The sequence below is a fragment of the Protopterus annectens genome, chromosome 11.part0, assembly GCF_019279795.1.
Source record: "Protopterus annectens isolate FY-2018-M chromosome 11.part0, PAN1.0, whole genome shotgun sequence".
NCBI lineage: Eukaryota > Metazoa > Chordata > Ceratodontiformes > Protopteridae > Protopterus > Protopterus annectens.
The window spans coordinates 339,853,154-339,872,212 of NC_056745.1; the positions used below are offsets into that span (position 1 = coordinate 339,853,154).

A 19,059-nucleotide genomic window follows, 5' to 3' on the forward strand; every position below is an offset into this window, starting at 1 on the left:
TAAGTGGCAAAACGGTTAGTGTTGTTGCCTCAAAACACTTGGTTTTCTGATTCCTTTCCAGCTGAGGTGACTTTTGTGTGTTTTGCAGTCCCTCCCTGTGTCTGTGTGGGTTTTCATCTGGGAGTGTGGTCTCATCCTACATCTCAAAGACATGCAGATAGGTTAACTGGCCTTTAAAGTGTCCTTATAGGTATGTGATGGTGCCTTGAGTGTGTACATGTGCACACACATGCACGTATTTTTGTTCTGCCTTGGCCTGATTTTTTTTTTCCCAAGAGTTTATTATCTGCCTTTTATCCATTGCTTGCTGGGTTAGGTTTTGGCTCCCAATTCACCGCTGAAAAGGATTAAGTAGGTATTAGAAAATAAAATAAATAATTGATCTGTCCTGCACTTACTTGAGGACCATTTCACTGGATTTTAAATGCCCTGCCATAACTGGTCAAATCTGTATTTTGTCCAAGACTATTGTTAACTATTTTGGAAGCGTCACACATTCACTCTGTTGTGCAACTGTGGAATTAGAGTATATTAATTTGGGAGGATGTGTGTGCATGTGTATCTATCACATAGGAAGTATATAGGGGGATTGATCCTATGCAAAAAGAAAAGCTTTTTTTCATTCTGCATAGCTAAAATGAATAAAAAAAATATTTGTTAATTGGTTAAGCTCATTGTGGCAACACAGGAGCAGTAGCTGATTAAGTTTCTTGCACAATAGGCTAATGGAGATCTTGGGAATTAAACCCATGACTATTGCAGGTCTAGCAGCACATAGTTTTAAACAAGTTCACCATGTGATCAGAAGCTCTGTGTTTTGATCAGTTGTGAATGACAAGTTTATTTTCTAGCATTTATGCCTCAGTGTTTTACAGTGGAACCAAATAAATGGATACTGAATAATCCACATTGTGTTCAAGGAAATGGAAAAGAGTCTGAATATTGTTTTATATTAACTGAACAAGTGCATAAACTAAATCATTTTACAACTCTCTTATCTTTTCCTGGTTTGCTTTTAAAATAGGATAATCAACCAAGAATAACATTGACTCATTTTGTTAAACCAACATTCTCTTTCTGAGGTAGCACTGTCCTCTTGGTAGCCTAATGAGTGTAGCAGCAACGATTTGCTAGTGACCCTAATACCTAATACAATGATCTCTTGCTACATATATTCTTATGAATACATGTCTATTTGCTGTGCAGTCTAAAGTACATAGTTTTATTGTTAAATAAGCATAAGATGAAATTGCTTTATTTCTTGAAGTTGTTTTTAAGGTGCAGAATTTTATTGTTAAACAACATCCAATTAAATTTCAGTTTTTCTTTTTGCAAACAGACTTTGTTAATGAAGATTGATGCTTTCCATTACATTCAGCTTGGAACAGTTTACAGGTAAGTAAAGCTATAATCAATTACACCATTTTTCTTCCCCTCAAAGAGGTTAGTACAGCAAGAAAAGAAGACAAAATATGATATGATATGATATAGGATTTAAGGTGTAATACACTGAGGATGTAGTCGTGTATATAATGTATGTATGTGTATATATATATATATATATATATATATATATATATCTAGGGGTCCCTTATAAATGATCGAAATCTTAAAACTTCGACTTTCATATGGCCGAGACCATATGATCGAAGTTTTAAAAGTTTGAACATTCTGAACAGAGATCTCCGTACATCGCAGAACAGGAAAATTTCCCTTTTCCTCGCTGTAGTGCGATCTCGGAGTTGGTATATTTAAATAGAAGGGGGTGTGGGGGGGGTGCAGGGGGGCTTTCCCCCCTGCAAAAATATCCAGAATTTTTTTTTTTGTTTTATTTTTTTTTTCAGGTGTTCGAACTTTTCAAAAGTCGATCATATGGTCTCGGCCATATGAAAGTCAATGTTTTAAAAGTTTGGTCATATGTAGTAGACCCATACACATATATATATATATATATATATATATATATATATATATATATATATATATACATATACAGGTCTGTATTACATATCCGAACTAAAGGGTGTAAGCAGGGGGGAAAGCCCCCCTGCACCCCCACCCCTGCTACTTAAATATACCAACTCCAACATCGCGCTACAGTGTAGGGAATGGGAAATTTCCCGTTTCAAGACTGTAGCACTGAATCTTGATCTCAGAGTTGGTATATTTAAGTAGCGGAGGGTGTGGGGGTGCAGGGGGGCTTGTCCCCCTGCTTAAACCCTTTTCTTTCTTTTTTTTTTTTATTGTTTTCATACATATTTGAGCATTTGAATGTTTGATCGTTAAAGGTCGATCTTTAGCGATTCAAACATTGAAATGTTCGGATATGTAATATAGACCCTATATATGCGTGTGGGCATGTGTGTGTGTGTGTGTGTGTGTGTGTGTGTGTGTGTGTGTGTGTGTGTGTGTGTGTGTGTGTGCGCGTGCGTGTGCGTGTGTATATATATATGTATGTATGTATATCTGGTTTCACTTCAGAATGTCGAAAACTCATAACATCTAATTTCAAAACAGTGAGACCATAAGATCAAAAATTCAAAACATCTAAAACTCATAACATCGAATTTCACAACATCGAAAATGTATAAAATTGAGTAGTGCATCATCAAACATATAAATGTTATAGTTTATTCTGTTAATCTGTATATAGTGTTTATTATACCACACTGTACCTGTTTTTAGACCATACAGGTAAGTGATTTAGACATTATGTATACATTCTTTATGGTGATTGTGATACAGTGGGGATAGGAAATTAACTTTTTCCCACTGTAGTGCGATCTCAGAATTGGTATATTTAATTTACAGGGAGGTGTGGGGGGTGCAGAGGGGCTTGCCCTCTGCAGGAACATAGTAAAAAGTGTATTTTTTTTCATTTGGCATTGTTATAGGTGGAGTGGATGTTATTTATATTTGCTTTGTAGTTTTCGATGTTGTGAGATCTGATGTTATGAATTTTAGATGTTTTGAATTTTCGATCTTATGGTCTCGCTGTTTTGAAATTAGATTATGTTCTTCGTGCTTCACTGTTCCAGTCAACACATTTGGGTTACCCCTGCCAGGGTAGCCCTCGGCCGGTCCAGATACCAGAGACTTAGTATTTCTGCCTTGGTTGCTGTCACTTGAAGACTATCGTCAAGTCATCAGTAGTATAAAGTAAGGCAGCCGATGCCATTACATCTGTCTTTCTTGCCGTGTGGCCCAAAGCAGAAGCAGTTCACACGAGTGACGGTTGGTCACTACCTGAGTTTTCGTCTACCGAATTGAAGTTGAAGTGTTCTAAAGCTAAGTTCCCCGTTGAGGATCCTTTTATCTGATATTGTTAACTCTCATTCATTCCTTACGCATGGGTATCAGTTCCGAGCTTGGAACCAAGCCAGCCATTTTTCAAGCTCGCGTCAGCTTCACACTCTCGAGCTAAACTCTTACCCACAATCCCCATTTCCCTGTTACCCCAGATTTTGTTTGCCGCGTTGCCATTCGGTTGTGTCAAGCTACTTCTCTTGAGCTAAGTACAGTCATTTGTTGTTTAATAGTTTTTTCAGATTACTTTTCTGTCAGAAAAGTTCATATTTCATTACTGTTACCCTATCGCATCTAGCGTACATAATTTTTTCAGGTTTTTCTGCTTCTTTCTTTACCATTTTTACCATGAGGTATTCTCTCTTTTTACCATTGTTGGTAATCCTTTCCCTTTTTTCTCTCATACCTTCGGGTATTCTCTTGTACCATTGCTGGTACCTTTTCTATTAATTATTTTGCTGTTATGGCAGATAAAAAAGGTAGTCCGGGGTTTAAGCGGTGTTCTGATTGTGGACACAAACTACCTAATTCTGATGCACACTCTTTGTGTGTTTATTGTTTGGGAGCTTCCCATTTGTCTGTTGACCCACCCTGTACTATTTGTGAGAACTTTTCGAATAGAACCTTGTTGGAAAGGAAAAATAAGCTGTTACTGAAGGGACTTCTTAAATCTCCCTTTTCAGAGGCTGTCTGTGGGTCGGAGGCCTCAACCTCTCCTAGAGCCCATAAGAAAATCTTGGATGTTCCTACTAAGGCTAAATCTTTGCCTTCGTCCCCAGCTGGGGACTCCCGCCAACCAAAACCTAAAAAGGCTAAAGTTTCAGCTCCGGAGCTCACTCAGTCAGCCCCAGTGCTTTCGGTGCCTAGACCTTCAGCACCGAGGCCTTCGGCTCCATTAGTGATTTCGGCTCCGTCTTCTCCTGCAGCCTTCTATATATCGGCACCGAGGGGCTCTTCAGTTCAGACTATTACCACTGTATCGGCACCGACCATTCAGTTGGCACAGACCTTGACCGTGTCGGCTCCAAGATCTTCCTCGGAACTGATGCCTTTATTGTTGACTCCAGTTTTGCCTGTTCCAGCTTCGGCACTGACAACCACTTCGGCACCGATCCCTGTGTCGGTGCAGACCATGACCTCAGCACTGATGACTTCTTCGGTGCAGACAACAGTAATCCAGTCTCTCTCTGCACCGTTGTCCTCGGTGCGGACAGATGAGATGGGCACCGAGTCTGCCTGTTCTGTGGACAGGCCTGTTTCTCCCTCAGTCTCCGTGAGGTCCAATAGAAGCCTTTCCGAACATGATGTGTTGCGTCTTGTGGACCAGGTACTCTTGGCCAGAGGTATCCCACCCCTCAGGAACTATCCTTCCTTGGGAGGTGATCACCCATCTACAGAGACCCCTTCTTATTATCTTCCTTCATTGCCTTTGAAGTCCATGGATATAGCACAGTCTTCCCCTTCTGCGGTCCCCTTTATGGATCTCACTAAGGAACCTCAGTTGCCTTTGTGGTAGGAAAGTTTTGGTACGACCCAGGATGTCAGTTGTGACACGCATAGTTTGCTGCTCCACAGCCATCCAGGGACTCCGATTCGGCAGGCTGAGACACTTAGGGGAGGGGTGACCCCTGTCCTAGATATGCATTCCTCTTAGGGTGGACCAGCCTTCCAACTGATGGAGAAGGCTTTCGCTGCTGCTGGCAATACCGGACTGTCTATACATCTGCCCTCCTCTGGTACACTGGTTTCACAAGTCGCACCTAGCGGACACCGGGTGCAAGGGCCGCAGGACATATTCCCTCAGGAATCCCCTTTTCCACTGTCTTCTCCAGCTTCTCCCGCTGAGGAGGTCCACTTGAAAAGTTCGTAATAGAGGAAGCACATGGACTCCACAGAGGAGTCCCTCACTGAGGACACAGATTTCGATGAGGGGGAAGGATCCCCTCGGTCACCCTCTAAGGTATCCTTTGGTGATATCCTCGAAATCCTGAAACAGAGAGGTGACTGGCAGTCCTCTAATCCGACCTTGGAGGAATCTGTGTTCCTGCAGGCCTTTCGCGCCTCGCTCTCTACCTCCTGGGTTACTCCACCTGCCGATGAACTTGTCCAGCTCTTGATACCGTCAAAGCTATTCCCCGGAGGCCAGATAAGATTTTGTCCCCTCCTGCTTCGGATCCCCATTGGTCCAAAGGTCTTCCTGTGGATGCTTTGGTGGTGGCGGCCACAAGAAAAAAGGATCTGGCAGAAGAGGAAAGCCAGACTGTCCATATGCCTAACAGAGTCCCGGGCCCTGGACAGGATAGGGAAGCGCACCTTTGCTTCAGCGACCTTTGCTCTCAGGTCCCTGAATTATATGGCACATTTTACCAGGCTTCAAAGGGATCTGATTTCTGAGCTCTCTGAAACCTTGGCTGGTGCCATGTCTGATGAGGTCCGTGACAAAGTGGCCTCTCAGCTGACCACCATTGAATCTATATCTAACTCCTCTATGCGACTGATATCTCATGCATCAGAATGAGCAGCTAGAGCAGCGGGTTCAGCTGTGGTCTTGAGATGACACGCCTAGATGCGCTTGTGCAATTTCGCGGAACCCTTTAAGGCTTCCTTTCTTAATGCTCCCATTGAGACCTCCTCATTGTTTGGGCCCAAAGTTAAAAGCACACTGTGAACAGGATGGTAAGACCTTTTCTGCCATAGGTGTCCGTTATTCTTCCCCTCAACCTACTTTCTCCCGAAACCAAAAGAGTGGGAAGATATGGTTCAAGAAATCTCACGGTCCTTTCTGTGACACACAGGCCGAGTTCTCCCCCAGAGGCAGAGGGGGAACTCACAGGGAAGATGCTCCTTTCGGGGCAGAGGGGGTCCATGTAACCAGAGTTCCAGGGATTCTTTCCCTGGTCAATCCTACCAGCGCTCCTGAAGAGCGGCCCAACTCCTTTCTTCTGGAGGTGGTTGGGGGATGTTTTTCCTTGTACCCTTCTGCCTGGCTAACCATCACCACCGATTCTTGGATACAAAGGATTATAACCAGAGGTTATCATATCCCCTTCGATCTTTGTCCCGTCCTTTCAAAAAACCTTCCCGACGTTCCACCCAGCCAAAGGGAAGAAGCAGCACTAGAGATAGAAAAGCTGCTAAGAAAGAGAGTCATCCAAATAGTCCCTCCAGACCAGATAGGATCCGGATTCTACTCAAGACTATTTTTGGTGCCAAAGAAAACCGGGGACTGGAGACCAATTTTGGATCTTAGTGTATTGAACAAGTTTGTGAGAATACAAAAATTCTGGATGGTCACAATACAGTCTATCCTCCCGCTTTTGGAAAAAGACGATTGGATGTGCTCGATAGATCTTCAAGATGCATACTACCACATAAAAGTGGACAGGTCATCAAGAAGTTTTCTGCACTTCCGTGTGGGAGCCAGTCACTACCAGTTCAGAGTACTGCCCTTCGGACTCTCTACAGCCCCCAGAGTGTTCACAAAGTGCATGGCAGTTGTCACAGCTCACTTGCGACTTCAAGGATTCCAGGTGTTTCCATACCTAGACGACTGGCTCATTTCCGCCCCCACCAGACATCTACTGGAAAAAGCCCTGGCATACTCTCTCCTCACTGCTCAAAGGCTAGGCATAACCATAAACAGGCAAAAATCCAATCTTACCCCATCTCAGTCGACAGAATTCATAGGGGCTATCTTGGACACAAAAAACTGCAGAGCTGCTATTCCAGAGCACATAATTCTAAGGATAGAGCAAAAACTAATTCCAATCCTTTCAAGGGAAAAATCCACGGCTCACTCAGTTCTACAGCTGTTGAGTTCCATGGCAGCCTCCATCACCATTGTTCCCCTGGCCAGGTTTCATATGAGGCTTCTACAATGGCTACTGCTCACCCAATGGTATCCTTTTCAGCATCCTCTTTCAGCCATGATTCGAGTAACCCACAGGTGCAAACAGGATTTAAATTGGTGGATGGCACACAATCTCTCACAATGGTCTCTCCCCTTCTTCCCCCAGCAACCCAAGGCCACAATGACCACGGACGCCTCACTGATGGGTTGGGGGGGGGGGCTGTGTCAGGGACAGACAGTCCAAGGCACTTGGTCCGAACTGGAGGCACATCTGCATATAAATGTTCTAGAGCTGAGGGTGGTGCTTCTGGCATTGCAAGCATTCCATCCCCTGCTGCCATCTGGGACAATTGCGATTCAATCAGACAACATGGCGGTGGTCTGGTACATCAGCAAGCAAGGTGGAACCAAATCTTACCCCCTTTGTTGAGAGGCCATGAGGATATGGCAATGGGCGATGGCTACCAACCGTTTTCTTCTAGCAACGCACATTCCCAGGAGTTCCAACGTGATAGCAGACAGACTCAGCAGGTGCATTCTTCAACCTCACGAGTGGTCCCTGAATCCCTTGATAGCGGCGGAGATCTTCCACCGCTGGGTCCGTCCTTGCTCCGACTTCTTTGCATCCCCGACCAACTACAAATGCAGCAAATACTTCGCCCTGATTCCCCATCCGGGACAGTCACCCAGGGATGCTCTAGTCCACGATTGGCCCTCGGGTCTTCTTTACGCATTTCCACCCTTCCCCTTATTCCCCAGTTTCTGAAGAAAGCCCGTCAGTTGAAGAGCAAGGTGATCCTTATAGCACCATATTGGCCCCGACAGATTTGGTTCCCCTTCCTTTGGCCTCACCTACTAGATCGACCATGGATTCTCCATCCAACCCCGGAGTTGATCTCACATCCACAGAACCTGTTTTATCCCAACTTGAACAGCCTGAAGCTCACGGCTTGGCTACTCCAATTCCATTGATTGGCAGGCAGAATGATCTTTCTTTACCAGTATGTGATATTCTCATTGCTTCTCATAAGTCTTCCACTAGAATTACTTATCTGAGCAAGTGGAAAAGATTTACCTGTTGGCTGAAAGATAAACAAGTAGATCCTTTTTCAGCACCGGTGTCGATAATACTAGACTATCTGGCCAACCTTTTTCAATCGGGTCTATCGGCCTCTACCATTAGAGTTCATTTGGCTGCAATTTCTAATTTTCATGAGGGTGTCCGAGATTCCTCTCTTATGTCCCATAAATTGTGCAAGACCTTCATAAAAGGTATGAATCATCTGAAGCCACCTTTTAGAGAACATATTCAACCATGGGATTTATCATTAGTTCTACAAGCTCCAACAATGTCACCTTTCGAACCAGCCTCTTCTTGTGACCTCAAGTATTTGTCATGGAAAACCTTGTTTTTGGTCGTCATTACTTCTGCCAGACGTATTTCGGGGCTTCAAGCTTTATGTATCAAGAGTCCATACTTGATTTTTAATAGAGATAGAGTATCTCTGAGAACTAATCCGTCATTTCTGCCTAAAGTGATCTCTGAAATGTCCATAAATCAAGCCATTGAATTGCCAGTTTTCTTTCCCAATCATTCAAACAGAGGAGAGTATTGCCTACATACCTTAGACATCCACAGGCAAATCCATTTTTACGTAAACAGGACTAAACCCTTTCGTAAATCTGACCAGTTATTTTTGGCCTTTTCTGAACCTAGATTAGGATCTGCCGTTGCTAAGGTCACTTTAGCTAGATGGTTGAAGGACTGTGTGACCTTTATTTATACACAACGTAATGTCTCATTGCCTACTACCATGAAAGCTCATTCAACAAGGTCTGTGGCAATTTCTGCTGCCTTCCATGCCAGAGCTTCTTTACACGACATCTGTGCAGCTGCAACTTGGGCTACACCTCATACCTTCATCACAAATTGTATTTGACCTCCAGGGGAAGAGCATCTTTCGGTTCTATGGTGCTCAGGAATGTCCTTCCATGTGAGCCTCCCAGGAATAGAGGTAGCTGGGGACTCTGTCCCATGCATAAGGAATGACCGAGGATTAACAAGATCAGATAAAGAAGTTATGTCTTACCATATTGTTTCATCTGTATTGTTGATCCTCGTTCAGTCATTATGACCCTCCCTCCTTCCCCCTCCTGTGGTTTCTAGTGGATCTCACCATCCGGATCTCTTAGGTTATTTGACCAGAGGTAGCCTCTACCTTCTTTGACTTGCAAACTCAATCTGAGGTAACAGGAAGAGGGGGATTGTGGGTAAGAGTTTATCTCGAGAGTTTGAAGGTGACGCGAGCTTGGAAAATGGCGGCTCAGTTCCGAGGTTGGAACTGATACCCATGCGTAATGACTGAACGAGGATCAACAATACAGATGGAACGTTATGGTAAGACATAACTTCTTTTTCTTGCACTAACCGATGTCAGAAAAAGTTAATAATTGTTTTGCCTGTGGAAAACAAATACCACACCGAGACTTCCTGTCTTATTGCGTCACTTGTTTAGGCCCAGACCACGACGTCCCTTGTTGTTGCTTCTGTGCTTTGTTCAATGCCAGAACTATCTGTCATCAGGCCCTTATTGTAGCCAGATATTTTTGCTTACAGTCCTCGAATTCCGATATGGTTTTGGTAAGCCAGCCGACAGCAGATCTTCAGAAAAAGCATAAAGATAAAGACAGAGACAAACCGCACAGGTTCAAACCTACCAACGATGCTTCCGTTAAGCTAGTTGTCAGTTCTCTGGTATTCAGTGAGGTGCTTTCGCAGCCTCTGATGCCACTTCTGTTGATTCGCAGGCCACTCCCGAGACCTTTTTGAGTCCAGTATGCCGCAAAACTCTTCTTCGACTAAGGATCCCGCAATCATCTCAACCTTGGATCGGTCTGGAGCCACTGAGTAGGCACCGGCTTCTGAGGAAGTCCTTCTCAGTACCGAATCTCGACACAAACTGATGTCTTCTTTCATGACTACCATTCTTTCTAAAACTACCAAGTTTCTTAGGTCCAGGGTACGAACCACACCCAAGAATCCGACGACCCACACTCAGGCGCCTGCTACCTTGTCTCAATCTCAAATGCTTAAAATGGTGAAAGACCTTGTCATGCTGATCAGGGAAAACCAAGCAACCCCCTTCAAAAGGAAAAGAGATCTGTCGCCTGTAGTTTTGTCTGAACAAGAGTCAGATGAATCTGATGCATCTGAATATGAAGACATGCAACCCTTCTCCACTTATGAGGATTTTGATGCAGAGGATTCCATTCCTTCAGCCTCTCCCCCAGAGGATTTTTCCTTTGGGGAAACCCTGCATACCTTAAGGGAGCATTTCCAGTGGGAGAGTCAGGACTACCCTCAGTCTAAAAAGAGACTCAGGAAATTCCTAGATCTTCCACAACACAGACCCTTGGCCATCCCCCCAGTCCTGAATGTTGTGGAGGATGTTTTCTTCAAATCCAGCTTAACTCCTGATGCCCTTCCTCCTGCTTCCAGAAAACCAAACAAGTACTATAGAGTCCCTGACTCGCACAAATATCTTTTTAAAAATCCTACAGCTGACCCTGAGGTCATTTCTCAAGGGCCAAAAGGGATTAAAGCAACCTCTTCTAAGAATCCCACCCCCTCAGGGATTCCCGAGCATTGGAGATGGAGTAAGAAAGTATACACCTCAGCTACTCTTGCTATCAGGGCACTAAATTGCCAGTTCCATATGCTGAAATTTCAAGAACATACCTTGGAACTCCTTAAATAAAACATGTCTTCCTTTTCTGCTTGGGCAGAATCTAAAGATTTTTAAGAGTTAATGCATTCTGCAAGTCAAGTAACTAAACACACCTTGCACTGTGGTTTTGACACCCTAGAAGCTTCTTGCAGGGCAGCAGTCACTGCATCTGTCATTAGAAGGCATGCATGGCTTAAGGAACAGCCCCTGCCAGATCATGTCAAATCTATGGATGCCCCTTTGCACAAAGATAATTTATTTGGCACAAAGTAAAAAGAGGTCTTAAAAAAGACGGAAGAAAAAGCAAAATCTGTGCAAACAGTTAAGGATTTCTTGCAGGTCCAACTCCCTAGGTTCAGCAGGCATTGCCCCTCCAAACACTGGTCCTTTCCTGCTCTCAGTAAACCGGCCCAGCCTAGGCCCCGTGGAAGCAGACCCCCCAGACAGCAGCCCCAGGGAATGCAGAGATGTAAGCAGTGGGCTACCTCCACTTCAAAACCAGGGAGATGTTCTTTGTGTTTCACTGTTGCAGTTCTAAGATATGGGTTATCCGGCTCCCGGTAGCCCTCAGTTGGCCCGAATACCAGAGTCCTTGGTATATGACGTTGGCTGGTGCCGGCTGTAAAACTGATGTCAGAATGTCGGGTATAAAGGGAGGCAACCAACGCCATTTCATCAGTCTTTCTTGCTGCGGAGCCCGAAGCAGATGCAATTCACACTAGTGCCAGTTGGCCGTTTACATTCTTTTTGCTTTCTGACTATCAAGTTGAAGATGCCTTCAGGTAAGTACCATGTTGGGGATCCTCTTTTCTTGCTTTAACGAATGTCAGATAAAGTTAATAACTGTCTTGCCTGTGGAAAACAGATTCCGCACCTTGATTTTCATTGCTGGTGTATAACTTGTTTGGGCATTGAGCACAACGTCCCTAACTGCGATCTCTGTGCTTCCTTTAACCCGTGTACCATATACCATAGGGCTAAGATTTTGTATAAGCATTTCAGAGTCTGGCCTAAGTTCGTTGGTATGGAGTCTTCTGGTCTCCTGACTTCGGATATACCAAGGAGATGCAAAGACAAGGACTGCAACAGGCCTAGGGTTAAATCTGCTGACGATGCACCCGTGAAATTGGTCGTTAGCACAGCAGTAGTCAGTGAGGCGCTTTCGCAGCCCCTGCAGTCCGCAGATTTTCAGCCGCAGGCCTCTGCCATGACCTTTTCGGAGTCCTCCATGCCGCAGGCTGCATTTCCGTTTTCAGACCCTCCGCCTATCGCCACCTCAGATGGGTCTGGAGCCACTACGCAGGCACCGGCTTCTGACGCCTCTTTTTTTCGACATGAGACCAGAACCAGACCAACTATCTTGGCTCAGACTTCTGCAGTTGCAGGCCTCCCGAGTCCCTCCAGATTGCTAGCAAACCTTCCAGCCGCAAACCTACTCACAAACAGGCGTCGGCCTCCCCTCCTGTGCCTCAGTCCCAGTTAGTTAAGATAGCTGGGGATCTTCTTTCCCTGATTAGGGGCTCTCACCCCCCCCCCCTTCCAGGAGGGCTAGGGAATTGTCTCCTGATGTTTTTTCTGTCTCAGATTCTGAGGTGTCCAGTATTTCTGTGGGTGAAGAAGGAAATTCTCAACTTTTCTCTGGCTTTGAGGATTCTGATGCTGAGGACTCTATCCCTTCTGCCTCCCCATCCAGAAGATTTTTCCTTTGGGGATACTTTGAACACTCTTAGGGAGCACTTTAAATGGGAATGTCAGGATTTTCCTCAGTCTAAAAAGAATCAGGGAATTTTTGGATTTGCCACAGCATAAGCCTCTGGCTATACCTCCAGTATTGGAAGTTGTGGTTGATGTTTTCATGGAAAATTCTTTAACTCCTAATTAACTCCTTTAACTCCTAATCTCCCTCCTTATTATAGGGTTCCTGATTCTCATCAATTCCTTTTTAGAAACCCTACTGCTGATCCTGAAATTATTTCTCAAGGACCCAAGGGTGTTAAAGCTACTATTGCTAAAAACCCTGTGCCTTCTGATAAGGAGTCTAGGATCTTGGATAGGTGGGGTAAAAAAGTCTATACTTCTGCAACTCTTGCCATCTGATCTGTAAATTGCCTTTTTCACATGCTTAAGTATCAGCAGCATACTTTGGAGGCTATTAAGACTAAACTTGGGGATTTTCCTTCCACATCTGAGAACAAAGATTTATAAGACTTACTGAATTCTGCCACTTTAGTTAATAAGCATTCACTTCATTATGGTTTTGACACTTTGGAGGCTTCCTGCAGAGCAGCAGCCACTGGTTCCGTTTTTAGAAGGCATGCTTGGCTCAGGGAACGGCCTCTTTCTGATCCTGTTAAATCAAAATTGCTGGATGTTCCTTTGCACAAAGAGAATCTTTTTGGTAATAAGGCTGAGGAAGTACTGTAGAAGTTGGAGGATAAGGCGAAATCTATGCAAGCTGTAAAAGATTTCCTTCAGGTTCAGCCTCCTCGGTTCAGTAGGCATTATCCTTCTAAACATTGGTCTTTTCCTGATCCTGCCAAACAGGGTCGCTCAAGGCCTAGGGGTTTCAGATCTTCCAGAGGACAGGCTTCTGCCCCTCAAAGGGCTAAACAATGGCATTCTTCTTCTGCTAAATTGGGGAGTTCTAAGCCAGCTTCCCAAGGCAAGCATTCTCAATGACTCCGGCCTTCCTCTGCCTACCTCTGTGGACCCTGGGTTTCCTTTGGGGGGAAGGTTGGCCAGGTTTCTAGAGGTATGGTCTGCATTACAGATGACAGATGGGTGCTAGATATAGTAAACCAAGGTTCCAGGTTTTATTTTCACACCTTCTCTGTTCTACAGGGGCACCCAGACATACCCAGAACTCCCAGTGCAGAGGTGGAAATTCAAATGTCTTCTCTTCTGACTTTGGGGGCTATAGAGCCAGTTCCTGCAAATCAGGCAGGCCTAGGTTTTTATTCAAGACTTTTTCTGGTACCCAAGAAAGGGGGCACCTGGTGCTCCATTCTGGATTTGTCTATTCTAAACACTTTCCTGGTGATTCCCAAATTCAAGATGCTCACCCTTCAACAGTTACTACCAATGCTGGGCAAGGATTCATGGCTGGTAACTGTGGATCTCAAGGAGGCTTATCTGCACATCCCAATAAGGGAGAGTTGCAGGCAGTTCCTCCGCCTCAGGGCTGGGGAGCAACACTTTCAATTCTCTGCACTGCCCTTTGGCTTATCTACTGCTCCCACAGTTTTTACAAAGTGCCTGGCTCCAGCCATTGCTTATTGCAGGCAGAGAAACATTCAAATTTATACTTACCTGGACGACTGTCTCATTCAAGCAAACTCCCCAGAACAACTAGAAAAGGATTTGGACTTTGTGAAGAACATTCTCACCTCTTTGGGTTACACTCTCAACGAAAAGAAGTCAAAGTTGGTTCCTACAAGGGAGATTGTTTTCCTGGGAGCGAATCTGAATACAGCCACCCAGATGGTATTCCTCCCTCACCAGAAGCAAGAAGATCTCTTGGCTTACTTCATGAACTTGGCAAACATGACCCAGCTCTCTACAAGGCAATTCCTGCAAGCACTGGGATTCTTGGCTTCTTGTATTTTGATGATCCCATATGCAAGGCTGCATATGAGACAACTTCAGTGGTACCTCAAGAATCTTTGGTGTCAACACACTCCCAGAAGAGCTCCTACTCCAGCTTGGGATCTTAAATTTGTCCTGGAAAAGCTTACTCTGCCTCTCTTTGAACCAGCTGCCTCTGCAGATTTGAAGTTACTCTCTTGAAAGCCAGAAGGGTATCAGAGCTGCAAGCCTTAATGGCAGTAGAACCTTTCATTATTTTTCATTCAGATAGGGTTTATCTGAAAACTAATCCCTCCTTTATGCCTAAGGTAGTTTCCAGTTTAACTCTTAACCAGTCTATTCACCTACCTACCTTTTTCAGCAATCCCCAGAATAAAGGGGAAAGGAGCCTGCATTCTCTTGATGTTCATAGACAGCTGAGATCTTACTTGGACAGGACTAAATCCTTTCGAAAATCTGAACAGTTGTTTGTTAGTTTTGCTCCTGGAGCTCAAGGTAAAGCTATTTCAAAACAAACCATCTCCAAATGGATTGCTCACTGTATTCACTTTTGTTACCTGCAGCTTGGGAAGGTTCCCCCTCAGGGTATTAGGACCCATTCTACTAGAGAAGCCTTTACCTCTGCAGCTTTTCTGAGAGGTGTACCTACAAAGGACATTCTAGAAGCAGCTACTTGGTCTTCTTTCCATACTTTCACAAAGCATTACAGTCTACCCTTGTTTTCTAAATCCAGGGCTGGTTTTGCCTCTGCAGTCTTGCAAGGCCTCCTTACCAACCCTTAATCTGTGATCCTTCCTCCCCCCCTTTTTGTCTTTTTCCTGGGCTTTGGGAATCAACCCATATGTTAGAACTGCAACAGTGAAACACAAAGAACATAGTACAGTTGTGTACACTTACCATAAATGTAGATGTTCAAGTGTATTCACTGTTGCATTCCTGGTTTCCCACCCGCCATTCCCCCTCTTTTCCTAAGGCACAGACTGTTTATTTTTATATTTTGTATGACATGTTTCTAGGGTGTTTCCTTCCTGGATTAGGCTTCTTTTGAGGGCTCCTAACGGTTAAAGCAAGAAAAACTGAGGAAATGGCGTCAGCTGCCTCCTTTTATATCTGACGTTCTGACATAAGTTTTGCAACCGGCGCTGAGGACTCTGGTATTCGGGCTGACTGAGTGCTACCGGAAGCCGGATAATCCATATGTTAGGACTGAAACAGTGAATAGACTCGAATGTCTACATTTATGGTACGTGTACACAACTGTACTTTCTAAGCCACCCCCTTATGGTAAGAACTCACAATGACTCACCTCCTCCACCCCCTTCCTCTGCCCACCTTCATTTACCCCTAGGAGGAAAACTCTCCTTTCACTCAAGCACCTGGGCCACCATTACCAAGGACCACTGGATTCTGAACTTTATGTCTCAGGGATACAGATTTTCCTTCCGAAAAGGGTTCCCCGATTAACCACCAAATCAGTGGGCAGAGGCTCAAAAGCAAATCCTTTCCCTGCTCTCTATGAGGGCAGTAGAACACATTCCTGCAGAACAGATAGGCCAAGGTTTCTACTCCAGACTTTTTCTGGTGCCCAGAAAAGAGGGCACCTGGCGTCCCATCTTCAATCTATCCATTCTAATCACCTTTCTGGTGGTCCCACAATTCACAATGCTCACCCTCCAGCAGCTGCTACCCATGCTCTCCAAGGACGCTTGCCTAGCCACCCTAGATCTAAAAGAGGCCTACCTCCACATTCCTATCAGGGAATCATGCAGGAAATACCTATGCTTCAGGGCAGGATCTCAGCACTTTCAGTTCTCTGCCCTTCCATGTAGCTTATCTACTGCTCCCAGAGTTTTCACAAAATGTATGGCTCTGGCCATTGCCTTTTGCAGACAAAGAAATATTCAGATTTACCCATATTTAGACAACTGTCTTATTCAAGCAGACAACCAATTGAAGCTGCTCAAGCACCTGGCCTTTGTAAAGACCCTACTAACCTCCCTAGGGTACACAATCAACAAAAAGAAATCCAAACAGATGCCCACCCAAAGGATAATCTTGGGAGCAAGTCTGGACACAGCTTCCCAGATGGCATACCTTACTCCAGAGAAACAAATTTTCCTGACACCCTACTTCTCTCAACTAGCCACCAGGCCCCAGCTAACTGCAAGAAAGATCCTGCAAGCTCTAGGGTTCATGGCATCTTGCATACTACTCATTCCATATGCCAGACTGCATATGAGGAAACTTCAATGGTACCTAAAGAGCCTTTGGTGCCAACACTCTCAACACATGGAAACTCTTCTACCTTTAATTCCTTGCCTCAGAAAAGACTTTCTTTTGTGGGCAATAGCATGCTCCCACAACAAGGGAATGCCTTTCTCCCACCCCCGCTTCCCAGACCCTCACCACGGATGTATCAGACTATGGTTGGGGTGCACACCTGGATGGCAGGTGCATACAGGGCCAGTGGAGCCCACAGCAAATCTCTCTGCACATCAGTCAAAAAGAGATGATGGCTGTGCAGCATGCCTTGATAGCTTTAAAGCCCCTTCTCTCTCCAGGGGCTTTCCTGATCAAAACAGACAACACTGTGATGTGGTACACCAAGAAGCAGGGAGGGACTCACTCTTACCCTCTATACAGGCTGGCCATGACCCTTTGGCACACATCCTCTGCCATGCAACTATACCTGTTAGCACAATTCCTACCAGGCTCTCTCAACTCTCTGGCAGACCAATTAAGCAGAAATCTTCTGGACCCACATGAGTGACAACTCAACAGAAGTACCTTCACTCTAATAACTCAGAAATGGGGAACCCCGAAGGTCGACCTCTTTGCCTCCCATACCAACCATAAGCTTAGCAAATTCTGCACCAGGGAGCATCACTGCATGGCTTGGAAAGTGGATGCCTTGTCCTTCCCCTGGGTCAATCTGTCAGTCCATGCCTTTCCTCCCCTACCTCTCATCCCCAGGGTACTGCTCAAAAAAGGAAGGAAAAACCCAGGACCATTCTTATAGCTCCAGACTGGCCCCAGCAGCACTGGTACCCTTGCTGTGCAGCCTGTCCTCGCTACCCCGATTGCATCTTCCTCAGATTCCAAACCTCCTGACCCAGAGGGAAGGGGAATTCATGCATCACCAATTGCAGACACTCAGTTTGGCAGCTTGGCTTATTCCCTAACCCCGAACCAATCTGCCAACCTCAGTAAACAAGTTCTGGATGTTATCCGTGAAGCCAGACGTCCTAGCACCAGAATGTCTTATGCTGATAAATGGAAAAGGTTCTGCACCTGGATCCAGGCTAAGGGAGCCAATACAGCACAGCCCTCCCTCCCTCTCATCCTGGATTACTTAGCTGACCTACTACACAGTAGCCTTTCTTTCTCCTCTATAAAAATTCATGCATCTGTTATCTCTGCTAATTTTCCCACTGAGCAGCCTCTTTTCTCACACCCTTTGATCAAACAATTCCTAAGAGGGGCTAGCAACTTGAGGCCACCCAGAAGGGCACCAACACCAGCTTGGGACCTTAACTTTGTATTGGAAAAGTTCACCCTGCCCCCTTTTGAACCAGCTTCTTCTGCATAGCTAAAATTTCTCTCCTGGAAGACAGCATTTCTTCTGGCCATCATTTCACCCAGAAGAGTCACTGAGCTGCAGGCACTCATGGCTGTGGAACCCTTCATCATCTTCCATGCAGACAGGGTGTCCCTCAGAACTAATCCTTCCTTCATGTCCAAGGTGGTGTCCAGTGTGGCTCTCAACCAATCCATTCATTTGCCCACCTTTTTTCCTAATCCCTAGAATAAGGGAGAAAGGGTTCTTCACTCTCTAGATGTGCACAGACAGCTCAGATTCTATCTAGACAGGACTAAATCCTTCAAAAAGTCTGATCAATTGCTGGTTAGCTTTGCTACAAGGGGCAGAAGGCAAAGCCAAAGAAACCATTTCCAAATGGATAGCACACTGCATCAATTTCAGCTACAAACAGTGTAGAAAGCCTCCCCTCAGGGGGTCAGGACACACTCCACCAGAGCAGCCTCTCCCTCTGCAGCTTTTCTCAGAGGAGTCCCCACCAGGGACATCCTGAATGCTGCCACCTGGACATCTGTTCACACATTTACCAGGCATTACTACCTGCCCCTCTTCTCAAAATCCAGGGCAGGGTTTACCTCTGCAGTCTTGCAGGGCATCCTAGCCAGCCCCTAGTTTCATTGACTGCCTCCACCCTCAGCTGTGGGAATCAACCCAAATGTGATGACTGCAACAGTGAAACACGAAGAACATAGTACAACTGTATACACTTACCATAAATGTAGATGTTCGAGTGTATTCACTGTTGCAGTCCTGGTCCCCCCCCCCCATCCATCCCCCTTTCTTCTCTTTCTCCTTTTATTACCTTTCTAACTTGTTGTTCTCCTTTACTTACAAGGGACTTATTGGTATTTATTTTCCACTGGTGAGGTTTCTTCCACCAAACCCTGGACTACAGCTTGGGGGCTCCTGACAGGTTATGGCAAGAAAAACTGATGTTATGGCGTCAGCTGCCTTACTTTATACTACTGGCGACCTGACGTCAGTCCTTAAGC

The 19,059-nt window shown here is 45.2% G+C and overlaps 1 protein-coding gene across 3 annotated transcripts in view; it reads left to right on the forward strand.

Moving 5' to 3' along the window:
* NT5DC3 (5'-nucleotidase domain containing 3) overlaps window positions 1–19,059 on the forward strand; it is a 968,426-nt gene that overhangs the window by 250,939 nt on the left and 698,428 nt on the right. For all 3 annotated transcript variants that reach the window (XM_044087848.1, XM_044087849.1, XM_044087847.1), the window contains exon 4: window positions 1,340–1,395. In XM_044087848.1, the coding sequence (XP_043943783.1) occupies window positions 1,340–1,395 (56 nt within the window). The remainder of the gene's footprint in view (window positions 1–1,339; window positions 1,396–19,059) is intronic.